This window comes from Dipodomys spectabilis, unplaced genomic scaffold, assembly GCF_019054845.1.
Source record: "Dipodomys spectabilis isolate Male_0828 unplaced genomic scaffold, ASM1905484v1 ptg000002l, whole genome shotgun sequence".
Taxonomy (NCBI): domain Eukaryota; kingdom Metazoa; phylum Chordata; class Mammalia; order Rodentia; family Heteromyidae; genus Dipodomys; species Dipodomys spectabilis.
This window is the reverse complement of record NW_024870679.1, coordinates 5,026,429-5,038,509: the sequence shown is the minus strand read 5'-3', so window position 1 is coordinate 5,038,509 and position 12,081 is coordinate 5,026,429. Positions and strand designations below refer to the sequence as shown.

The following is a 12,081-nucleotide window of genomic DNA, read 5'->3' as shown; positions in this document are numbered from 1 at the left end:
TCTATGCATATATGACTCCTTGTGTCAACTTCTACATAGTCGTATCAGTGAATCAGCGTAGGGCAGCCTCCAGCAAGTCATAGCCTGGATGGGAGATAAATAAGAAAAGAGATTGCAAAACAGTTCATGGAATGCTGCACTCCACCAGAGTGTTGCAAAAAGCCACTCATAATCAGCCACACCTGGGAGGGGAGTCAGAGAAAACCTACCACCAAGATGAGTCGAACTAAATCTTCAAGAAGACAAACGAGAAAAGGTGCCTGAAGAAGAAAAATAAAGGGATATGCAAGAGTAGGGAGATATTTAACAGCACTGCTCATCTAGAAGCCCATCCCCCCTTCTCCCTTTTACCCTTCCCCTCCCCCCACCCAAAAAATGTTAGGACTACAGAGTGGAGAGATAAAACAGGACCACATCACTGCTTGTTGTACGTACGCTTTCTAAAGACTGTAGATTTAGCTGTGGTCCATCTGGAATCCCTAGACAGAAGGAAGTTGACCCCATCACCTGCCCTAATAGCTCAGGCCAAACCCTAGTCACTCTCCATCAACCCCAAGGTTCATTTGTGCCTCTATCTTAAATCAAACAGGAAAGAATAGCATACGTGCATGCAAATGGGAAAGATCTGCAAGGTCTCTAATGATGGCAGGTGAGCATGGAAGAGAGAAGAAGTAACTGACCTCTGCCAGAAGCACTATAAATTCAGCTCCTCAAAGAGGAATAAAAGTATCTTCCATGGGTGCTCTTCTGTAATTTTGTCTAATTCCCTCCATTAAGATGAAGAATTTTTTTCAAGACTAGACACTAAGTTGAAAATGAGCTACAACTTCTGGGTAGGGACAGGAGAGAAAAGCTGAGAGAGAGAGCAAGGGATAGGTGATATTATCCAAAAAGAAATGTACTCATCGTCTGAGTTATATAACTGTAACCCTTCTGTGCATCACCTTTATAATAACAATGAAGAAAAACGAAGGGATGGAAGTTGGCCCAAAGGAGAACAGAGTCATCTTAAAGGACCAGGAAGTAAATTGATCTAGAAGGGTTTGCACACTTTTTGGTGTGCAGAACCCCTTTACACTCAAAAATATGACCGAGGGCCTTCAGAAGCGTTGGTTTGTCAGACTATATTTATCAATACTTATTATAATTCTAAACTGAAAGTTTTAAAGTATACAAAAGCTTATATTCACTGTTAACACAACAATCATACCAGCAAAACCAAGAAGGCTTGGAAAAACTCCACTAACTACTTAAAAGAAAAAGAGCAATGGTTTTATATTAGATAAAAAGGGGTTTGGCCCTATAGAACCCCTTAAAGTATGGCAGACTGCCAGCTGTCCTGGACCATACCTTGAGAACAGGTAGTGTAGATAAATATAACCTGCCACCTGGCCTCCCCAAGGTACTCTCAAGTGGAAGAGGTCAAATGATTCCTCCATCAGCTTCTGCAACTCAGCTGGAGGAAGGAAAGAAAGTCACAAGTTGGATGTAACTAGGGTTTTGTTTACCCAAATGAGCAAGATAAATAGAGAAGCAAAGGAAGTAATTGCCTTGCTGTGGTGTTTAAGCTGAGTAGGAAGGAAACGAAGCCATGAAAGCAAAGAAGAGGTGGTAAGAACACTGAGTTCAAAAGACCCAGTGGGTTTTTAGGTATTAGCAGAATAAAGCAGAAAAAAAGGGGAGAGTGAGAGAGTGGGATGTTTGAAATGAAGAAGCCAGGAACTGGTAGGAACATGCAGTTCAATATGACAACCCCAAGGGCTCTCTTTCCCTCTGGGATCTGCCCCTCCCTACCATCACCCAAGCCAGAAGCTAGGGGTTCAGCCTAGATCTATCCCCGTCTCTCTGCAGTAAAAGTCCCCCCAAATCCTTTAATTATCCCTCTATTACCACCCCTTGCTCTGGCCTATGTCTCTCTTGACTGAACTCAATAGCCATCTCATTCATTCCCAGTTTTATCCCCATCCAATGTCCTCAACTCTGCTGTGAGGGAACTTTATGCCATGACTGAACTTCACCCACAAAGTGACTGTCATGATGGAGGTGAGGTGGGGGCTGTACAACAGGCAGACCTAGGCTGTCAGTGTGGATCTGGGGGTTTGTCATGGTGGATGAATACCATGGATGTCATAAGATGATACAGGGAATAAAATATGACATGAAAAGACAACTAAAAGAAAGGCTCTAAAGTGTTTTAGGAATGTTTAGATAAGGAGGAAACTGAGAAAGAATGAGAGAGGCTAAGAGCTAGGATGTAATGCAGAGAATGAAGGGAAGAGACAGTTCCAAGAGAAAGGGAATGATCAGAATTGCCAAGTGCCATAGAGAGATTTAAGGGGGGAAATGGGGAATCTGAAAATTAGGGAAACATACAATTTGCATGACAAACATCATTTTCCTCATCATTTTTTTTCTCGTTTTCTCTTTTTACTTTCACCGGCAGCTATGAGTTTATACCTGAGCAAAATGTATCAATACATCACATGCCTCCATCAGAAAGAATGGCACCACCCCATTTGTTAGGAAATGGAAAGACTTGGAAAAAATTATATTAAGTGAAGTAAGCCAGACCCAACGAAACATAGGTCCCATGGTTTCCCTTATTTGCAATTACTAGTATACGTCTAGGATAATCTTACCAGACAAGCAGAAAAGGTCAAAAGCTATGTACATATGACCATATAAGATGATGCTAAGTGAAATGAAGCCCAAGATAGGGACACAAGAGGTTTTTGCTTTGTTGCTGTTGTTTTTAATGTATTTGATTTTTTTTTTACTTCTTTTGTATGTTCTTCCCCCATGGTATAACCCCTGTTGTCACTGTATTTGATTCTGGGGCCCTGCAACTTGTATATACATTTTTCTAATTTGGGGAAGGAAAGGGAAATTATTAAATGCTGAAACAAAGATACAATGAGATGTATAAAACACTATGTTGAAAAGGAACTTCACAACTTGGGCGGGGGGGAGGGAGGACTTGGGGAGGTGGAGGAGAGGGAAGGTATGGTAGGGGAAAAACAAAGGAGGGGTTAACAATGCTCCATAGGAAATGTACTCATAACCTTTCTTATGTAATTGAAACCCCTCTGTACAGTATCTTCACAATAAAAAATATGCAAATTGTATCAATACTTCAGTTCCTTTGGAAGGTAGGCTAAGACAACTATTCTTCCAATAGAACAAATGTGTAAGATGTCTCAGCTACTTTAAAGACCAAAACCCAAATGATGTTGAGTTTAGCATTATGCTGGCAGGTGATCCAAAAGAACAATCTAACAAACAGCACAAAGAGGTAACTGACTTCTGGGAAGACAATCTAAATAGTGACATTATTCTGGGTGGAGCAAAATGTAACTGGGATATTCATTCTTGTTTGGCCAATTACAGGGTGTGGGTTTTTTGGTGTTTTTTTTTGACCTTCCTTTCTATATAACACAATAACCTGCACACATCATCGCTTTATTTGGGGACCGAAAGTACTGACATATAATACACACCACATGCTGAAACCAATATAATTATGGTTTTTAACATAGGGTTATATATAGTGGAAATAAAGTTCTCTTTATTTTAACTTGTTAAAACAGTAACAACATTGAAACTCCATTAGGTGTTAGCAAGCTGGAGGAAAACCTAGGGACAACAGTATCATATTCTTTTACAAATGATATATCACCTGACACTGTGCTTAAAGGACTGTATCTCAAAGAAAGACATGGGAACAAAGTTGAAATGGTAACACAAAGAAAGGCTTTAGGAACATAATAAAGTTATGTTTGCTTATGTCTTAGATGTATGTTTGTACATATCTACAAGAGCTCTATAGCCGGGCGCTGGTGGCTCACGCCTGTAATCCTAGCTACTCAGGAGGCTGAGATCTGAGGATCTCTGTTCAAAGCCGCCCAGGCAGGAAAGTCCATGAAACTCTTATCTCCAATAAGCCACCAGAAAACTGGAAGTGGCGCTGTGGCTCAAGTGGTAGAGTGCTTGCCTTGAGCTGAAGAGTGCAGGGACAGAGCCCAAGCCCAGAGTTCAAGCCCCATGACCAACCAAAAAAAAAAAAAAAAAAGAGCTCTATAAAATCTTGTCTAAATCTACAAGAAATATTTTCATAGCCACAAAATGAAAATCCTGTGTGACAAGAAAATGGTCCCCTCTTAACCTTTTTTCCACTACTAGCCATGGCCTTATTTTTCTCTCTCCAACCTCCAAAGAAATGCCTGTACTTGATACCTTAATCCTAACCTATTCTCTCGACTTCCATTTGGTTTTTGCCTACCACACCACTAAATTAGTTTTTATAAAGGTCATCAAAAAATGTGTGTATATATACACTGGGGCTTGATCCTGAGTGTTTTCTCTTCGTTTTTTCACTTACTACTTGAGCCACACCCCTATCTCAGCTTTTTGCTGATTAATTGGAGATAAGAGCCTCACAGACTTTTCTGTCCCTGCTGGGTTTGAACTCTGATTCTCAGATCTCAGCTTTCTGAGTAACTAGGGTTATAGGTGTGAGCCACCACTTTGGGCTGTTTAAGTGGATTTTCTCTCTTCAGCCCGTCTCTTACTTGATCTATCAGCATTTAACATGTAAGATCATGGCTTCTTCTCTTTCTTCAGTTGGTTTCCTAGAACCCATTCCCTCTCAATTTTCCATCCCTCTGTTGCGGGGTCCAAGAATGAGCCCACCAATAGAGGTTTAGAGTTTGAAGAAGTTTATTGAGGTGTTACAGAAGCTGACCAGCCAGGGACACAGCGTAGACTCCAGAGCTAACACTATGATCCCGAGCATGGACACAAGCTAGACTTATGAAGACAAAGACTGAAAGCAGATGCAAGCTGCAAAGTTCCAGTATATGATAACATCAACTTTTTTGAAACAGGGGACTATTACAATGGCATTTCTCAGTTCCTGCTAAGAGGTTACTGCATTCCTCAGGTCCCAGGTAAGAGGTTAAATTCCTGACTCAGTTTCCTGGCTTGGTCTAGATGCTTTTTTTTTTTTTGGTCTGGTCGTGGGGCCTGAACTCTGGGCCTGGGCGCTGTCCCTCAGCTCTTCAGCTCAAGGCTAGTGCTCTACCACTTGAGCCACAGTGCCACTTCCAGCTTTTTTTTTTTTTTCTGCTTATGTGGTGCTGAGGAATCGAACCCAGGGCCTCATGCATGCAAGGCAAGCGCTCTACCACTGAGCCACCTTCCCAGCCCGGTCTAGAGGCTTTTTTAATCCTAAGAGACCCTTACACTCTAACCTCAATGATAAGCAGCATACAGTTCACTCACAGGACACTGGCCCCTAGACTCTATCGCCCAATGTCATGATTTTAACTGCCATCTCTACCTTGATGATGAAAACATCCATATCTATATCAAAACATCTATGCCTGTTGAGCATCTCTGTTATATCTACTGGACATTTAAAAAGAACTAGTTCCAAATTTCCCTTCCCTCTCCCCAGAGACACACCCAAACCTCATTTCCTCTAGCAATCTTCTAAATAGCAAATGGCACTTCCATTATTTCACCAGCTCAAGCTTGGAATCATTCTTACTTCCCTTCTGCTCAAACCCGGGTTCTCCCTTCCCTTCAACACGAAATCACAGCTCTATTTCACCCTGCTCCTGTCACACCTGCCTGCCCAAGTGGCAGCACTAGCCTGACTACCTCCATCATCACTGTCCCAGGGTCTTCTCAGGACAGGGACCCTGGTGAAAACATAAACCAAGTCAATCATGACTTTGCTCAAACCCTCAGCTGGTCTCTCATTTCACTCAGAGGAAAAGCCAAAGTAATTATGAGGGCCCACAAGTTCTAAACATTGGGCTTCCTTTTTTTTTTCTCTCTCTCTCTCCAACCTCATTCCTACTGGTTTTTCCTATCCCCGGCTCTCCCTAACCCCTCCCCCCTCAGCCCTCTTCCTGTTCCTCTAGTGTGCCTGCCAGTTAGTTAACTACTTCAGGACATTCCTATCCGTGTTCCCTCTCCTGGGACTATTCTTTTCTCCAAACATGCACATTCCTGCCTTTCCTGGCTACCCTTCATAAATTGCATAAACTCCCTTCTGCAAGCTCAAGTCACATTTCTCTCTTATTATCCAGTTTCAAATGTTCTCAGTATACATTCTATTGCACAGTGGCTTATATGTGTGTACAGTCCATCTCCTCCACTAGCACATAAATATCCCGTTAGAGCAGAGTGTTGAGTGTGTTTACTGCTCAAAGGCAGTGTTCTAAGTAATTCCTGACACCATGTAGGAACAAAGTATTTTTTTCAAATTGAAAAAAAACCCTTTAGGCTGAGGGACAGGCTCAAGTGATAGACCGCCTACCTTGAGTTCAAACTCCAATATAACAACAACAACAACAAAAAGATACCTTTCATAATTTGTGGAGGGGAAGGGGAAAAACAAATCGTTTAAATAGGGATACACGTGGACCCATTGCAACAATGGGATGTACAAGTCGTTATGTCCAAAATGACCTTTACAACTTTTGTGGGGGCGGGGAGGATTGGGGGGGACAGGGGGAGGATGGGAAGGGATGGGAAGGGGAAACAAAGGAGGAGGCTACAATGCTTGATAAGTAATATACTCATTATCTTGCCCATGTAATTGTAACCTCTCTGTACAGTATTTTCACAATAAAAATAAATAAATAAATAGAAAAAAGATACCTTTCATGACTGATTAGTTTTAACACAACATAAACTTTAAATATATCATACATAGTGGTTGGAAATCTCATCAAATGTATTCCTACCACTAAACATAATACAAAGCAAAGATTTTAATTTGAAAGTAAGACCCAAATCATCTCATCAATGACAAACTGATGATAAGGCATTGATAAAGACAGAACCATGAAAAGCAACATGAAGCCAATCGCCAGACCTTTCCCTAGAGGGCATGATTATTAGCAGGCAGCTCCTCTCTGGTCATTAAAGTGCTTTATTTGGGTTTAAAAAAAAACCAAATCTAATATACATCTAATATCTAATTTAGATACTAAGTTTCTTAGATTTTTCAATTTTATTTAACTTCATTCTTTTGAACCAAAGGAGCATGTTCAACGTTTAACTAAACGTAATGTTTACCTCTTTAACCTATTATAAATAAAAGCAAAACCTAAACCAGTATTTTAGACAAACCCTTTTTTAGTTGAAGATAGCCATCACATTAGCAAGATGGCAAAACAGAAAGAAAGTGCTGTCCACAGCCAAGAAGAGGTTAGAGAAGTGGGATCTTATTTATGCTTCCATTTTGAATAAGACCCAATTAGTGTAGGAATACTTTAAAGATTCTAGCCTATAATTGGGCAATTATTATTTGCAGGGTTATTTGTTTTAATGCACATAAGGTAGAAGGCTAACAGAAAGAAAATGAAATAGCCCATTCACTGGAATAAACACCCTTATTAAAAGAGGCTGGTTATTTTATAGCCTCTTTCAGGAAACCAAAAACATGTAGCAAGGAAAATATCAATAAAGTTGCCTTTGTCTGCATCTGCTTGGAACATTTTTCATAATAAAAAAAAAAAAAACTTGTGAAGGGAGAACTTCCTATTATTTCCTACCTTAGAAGTCATGTACTATAAGGAAATGGTCTACTTCAAATTTGTGTCTTCAACAGAACCTAAGTCAGGTGGAAGAAATGACTCTTGAACATATCAAAAAGCCACAAGTACTAATAATGGCACCTCTAACTTCAGAAGAGTATAAACCACCGGGATGCATAGCATCAAGGCTGCCTAGTTACTCTGGCGGCTGAGATGTAAGGACTGTAGTTCAAAGCCAGCCCAGCAGGAAGGTCCCTGAAACTCTTATCTCCAATTAACTACCAAAAACGCCAGAAGTGGAGCTGTGGCTCAAGTGATAGAGTGCTAGCTTTAAGCTCAGGGACAGCACCTTAGCTCTGATTTCAAGCCCTAGAAGCAGCGTGCGCGGCACATGTACACACACGCACGCGCACACACACACACACACACAAAATGGAAATATAACTTGATAGAAGGGAGTTTACGGAAGGTAGTCAAGAAAGTCTTCTCTAAGTGACAGGTAGGCAGGGGCATGAAGGGAGAGAGGAAAGGCAAGAATGTGAATGTATGGAGAAAAGCTGAGTCTCAGCAAAAGCATATAAAGTGCACTGGGTTAACAGGTTATTCCCTACACATTATGAACAGAACTACCAGGATAGGAACTTCATATAGAAGAATGGCTAGAACCTTCCCTCAGAAAGATTGGAGGTAGAAATATTTAGAGATGTCAGTAGAATGAAACTTGTAAACCTGTGTAGTAATTGTATTCTGTTATTTCTACTATGATGTGAGCAGGGGGAGGGGAAACACTAAGTCACATTTACACTTATTTGTTGTGCAGTATATGTTGAGCACCGTGGACTGCCAAATATGTTGATGCATTTCATAAAAGCATTCGTTTCATTTGAGAATGACATGACAACTTATATAATATGAATTCAACGGCCTTAGCTCTCAGCCACTCAGCAACATTACCTCTCTGTAATGTGGCCAAGAATCAAGAAGGAAATAAAACTAGCCATCACCATAGTCCGGTACTCGTGTTCCAGTATTTACATTTGAGAGAAGCATTCACTCACTCGTGGTGTATTACAAGGGCAAATGCATTGGATTTGCAACCAGAAATCTCAGGATTGGGAAGATTAAGAACTGAAAAGGACAACAATCTCAAGAAAGATCATTTAGCTGTCCTACTTACCTCATTACCACCTGGTGGTTTATCTGATGGCAGTATAATAATTCCTTCAGGGCAAATATCCTCAGATGCTCATTGTGGTACCCTCAGTAGGGAATAGAGCTCTTAGAGAATTTTATGTGTTCAATTTTCATTAGTGATGCTGATAATAATATCCCCTAGTCATTGGAAAGATTAAATTACAGCTAATCACATTCCAACAGGAGAAAGAAAAAGAGCATTTGAAAAGATTTCCTTTCCATTGTTAACCTTCACACACAGGTTTGAAGGTTAAAGAGGAGAGAGATGCTTAGCTGTCCAGAAAATGTGATTATGAAGAGTGACCCAATAAACAGTCACTAAAAGCTCCTGGAAACCCAAAGTTCCGGGAGGTGTCTGCCACAGTACTGTCCTCCCTGCTGATGGGCCAAAGCGAAGGTTCTGGACAAACTGGGGCCTATGAGACCAGGGATGACCAGGAGCCGGCAGCTCCCCTGCAGAACTTTGTAGAGACAGCAGCTCCTGTATTATGGAAATGCAGACATATAGCAGCTTCTGCTATATGTCTGCTATATTGGAGATCCATCACTGAGACCACAACGAAGAGCTCCACAAAGCTAGCAATCATCAAGCCATCATGAAAAAGCATTTACCTCTTGTGTAAATGCATACAGCATGACCACTTCCATGCCTGGCCTTTTTTATGGGCTGCCTTCTAACAGGTTGAAAGCAGATGAACAAGAGGTGCAAAACTTCAAGTGCAGAGAGACCTCACTCAAGTACTGACATCCGGGACCCAGAGATGAGTGCGGCTCTACCTTTAGATGCATAATTAAGCCGTAGAAAGCCAGTTCTTTCTTGAGAGGCACCGGCACTGGTTGCTAAGTAGCTGAAGTTCTGTACAGACAAGACTAGTGCTAAATTGTGTCCTGAACCGGGCTCTTTACTCTCCCTTTTAAGTTGAAATTGGGGTGTGTGTATGTGTGTGTTCTGTGTGTGAAAGAGCAAACAGAGGCTGTGACTTGTGTTTAACATCCTCCTGGGCAGAAACTTTCCGCTAAGACCAAGAAACCCCTACTGGGCTGCACTGTGACTTCTGTGCTGACTCTAAGGGGCCCAAAGGCTTGTCAGAGCTTCATCTGATTTAAAACTCTCAAGCAAGGCTGGGCCAGGAATACACCTGACCACCTGAGCCCACAGCCCCCAAAAAGAGGAATCTCCAGTGAAACTGCTCATTTCCTGTCCCTGCTGAGAGAGACTGGGCTAGCTGCTTCTCACATTGTTGAAGAACTGCAACCCCAGGCTGGGGGAAAGGGGGGGGGCAGACAAGGACATTGGGGAAACGGGGTGGTGTGTGTGTGTGTCCCATTCCTTTTCCTGCCTGTGACCAGTGTCATTCCTGGGCAGATAACGGACTAACGGACCAAACACCCTCCACTTCCTAAAGTCCTCGGCTGATGTCATGGTTCCTCTTTCCAGAAAACCATGGGGGCCAAAACGCAAAGAACAGATGAAACTCAAAACGCGCCCCCCCCCCCCATCCGATGTCAGGGAAGCGCTGGATAGAATCGCTCTGCTATTTCTGTGTCTGTCTGTCTCTGTCTGTCTGTCCCCCCCCCCCCCCCACACACACACACATACACACACACACAAAGTTGGTGAAGGGCACTCCAGGACAACTTCTTTCTTCCCATGTCACCGAAGGCATGTATTTAGGAAATCCCTGACACCGTCTGGGAGACGCCAGGCTGCAGCGTTGCGCTGCACAGTTCAGCCCACACCAAGCCAAGGTAGGAGAAGCCCAAGTGGTGCGGGCGGCGGGGGGCAGCGGGGCGCGGCGGGCGGGCGGGCGGGGAGCACCTACGTGCGTGCATTTACACAAAGAAATTAGCGGGCCGGTGGGTCGCGGCCGAGGGCGGGCGGGCGGCCGCCTTACCTGGGACATCTGCGGCCTCAGGTTGATCTCCTTCAGGTTGATGGAGTGCGCGCGGAGGTTGTTGAGCAGCTGGCAGAGCAGGACTCCATCGCGGAGGGTCTGCGCCAGGTCGAACACCTGCGCCGAGTCCCAGGTCACCCGATGGTTGGCGGGCAGCACCTTGCAGTGGATGAGCCACTGCGCGCACTGCTTCCACGGCTCCATGCCCGCCGGCTCCGGGACCCGCCAGCCGGGGAACCGGCTCCTTCCCGGCGACGCTTCCCGGGAGTCGGACACGCCTCGCGGGCTGGGGCTCCGGCCTGGGTCCGCCGCCGTGGAGCGTAGTAGTCCCACGCGCTCTCGGTGCGCCCCGGCCGGGCTTGGCGGCGGCGGCCGCGCTCAGGTTCCGACTGGCGGCGAGCCCGGCGCCCCGCGACTGAGCATGCCCAGCGCGCCCGCCGCTCCGCGCGCCGCGAGTCCCCGGAGGCGCGGGTGGGAGCGCGCCAGCCGCCCGGGCTGGGGCGGGCGGGGAGGGGGGGGGGGGGTCGGCGGCCGGGGGCGTGGCAGGGGGCGGAGCAGCGGGCGCGGAGGGGGCTGGGGGGGCGGGGAGAGCGACCGAGGGGGGGGGGGATCCCGCCGTCCCCGCACGCTGGCCAACCCTGAGATTCTGGGGTTCTCCTCCAGCCCCAGCTTCCTGGGGAAGAGTGTAGCAAGAAGGCTGTCACCGCCTGGGTTCCCGCCCCCCCCCCCTTCACCAGGGACACCCCAAGCGACGAGTGCCAGCCCCGGACACCCCAAGCGACGTCTACTCCAAAGAGGATCCCGGTGCTGGGTCTGCGGGACACGCGGTGATCATGTCTCCCCGAACTTTGCAATCCCAGTACAGTGGCAGCTTCCAAGTGTCTTTGGATGTTTGGTGGGACTTAGGACTCATGGGATGAAAAGCTGGTATCCAGAAAAAAAAAAAAAAAGGAAAAGGAAGAAATAAGGGGGAGATCTTCGCGGTGAAAGGGATCGTTAGCTGGGGACGCCCGCACCGCCCAGAGACGTGGAAGCGCGGTTGGGGAACTTGGGCGCTGGGGAGTTTGAGATCGCCGCCCCCCCCGACCCCCTCCCCCCGTTTCGCCGCCTCCTTTCCCACCGGGAATTGCTCATTCTGTTCCTCCGACTCCCTCTCCTCTTCCAGGGATGAGAAAAGTAAAGGGGTGCGGGGGACATCTGGAGCCCGCCCCCCCCCCCCCCAGGTCATGTGGACAGGAGGTATATGTTTCACTTAAGTTGGTTTCCTCTGCGGCTCGGAACTGTTCGCAGTGACAGTTCTGGCTTTCTTGCTGACTGCACTCCAAAAAGAAATAATAAATGAATTAAAAAAAAAAAAAAAAAAAAACACCCTGCTTGAGAAGGGGAAAAAAAAATAGGCCACTGACACGGAGAGCAGACTGCGCATGCGTCGGTGACTCCCC

At 45.2% G+C, this 12,081-nt stretch overlaps 1 protein-coding gene across 2 annotated transcripts in view; it reads right to left on the bottom strand.

The window, feature by feature from the left end:
* Vav3 (vav guanine nucleotide exchange factor 3) overlaps positions 1-11,048 on the bottom strand; it is a 347,236-nt gene extending 336,188 nt beyond the window's left edge. The window contains exon 1 of one of the 2 annotated variants that reach the window (XM_042675890.1): positions 10,640-11,048. In XM_042675890.1, the coding sequence (XP_042531824.1) occupies positions 10,640-10,843 (204 nt within the window). In that variant the 5' untranslated portion in view covers positions 10,844-11,048. The remainder of the gene's footprint in view (positions 1-10,639) is intronic. The other variant, XM_042675882.1, reaches the window with a different exon arrangement.
* Positions 11,049-12,081: the final 1,033 nt, after the last annotated feature.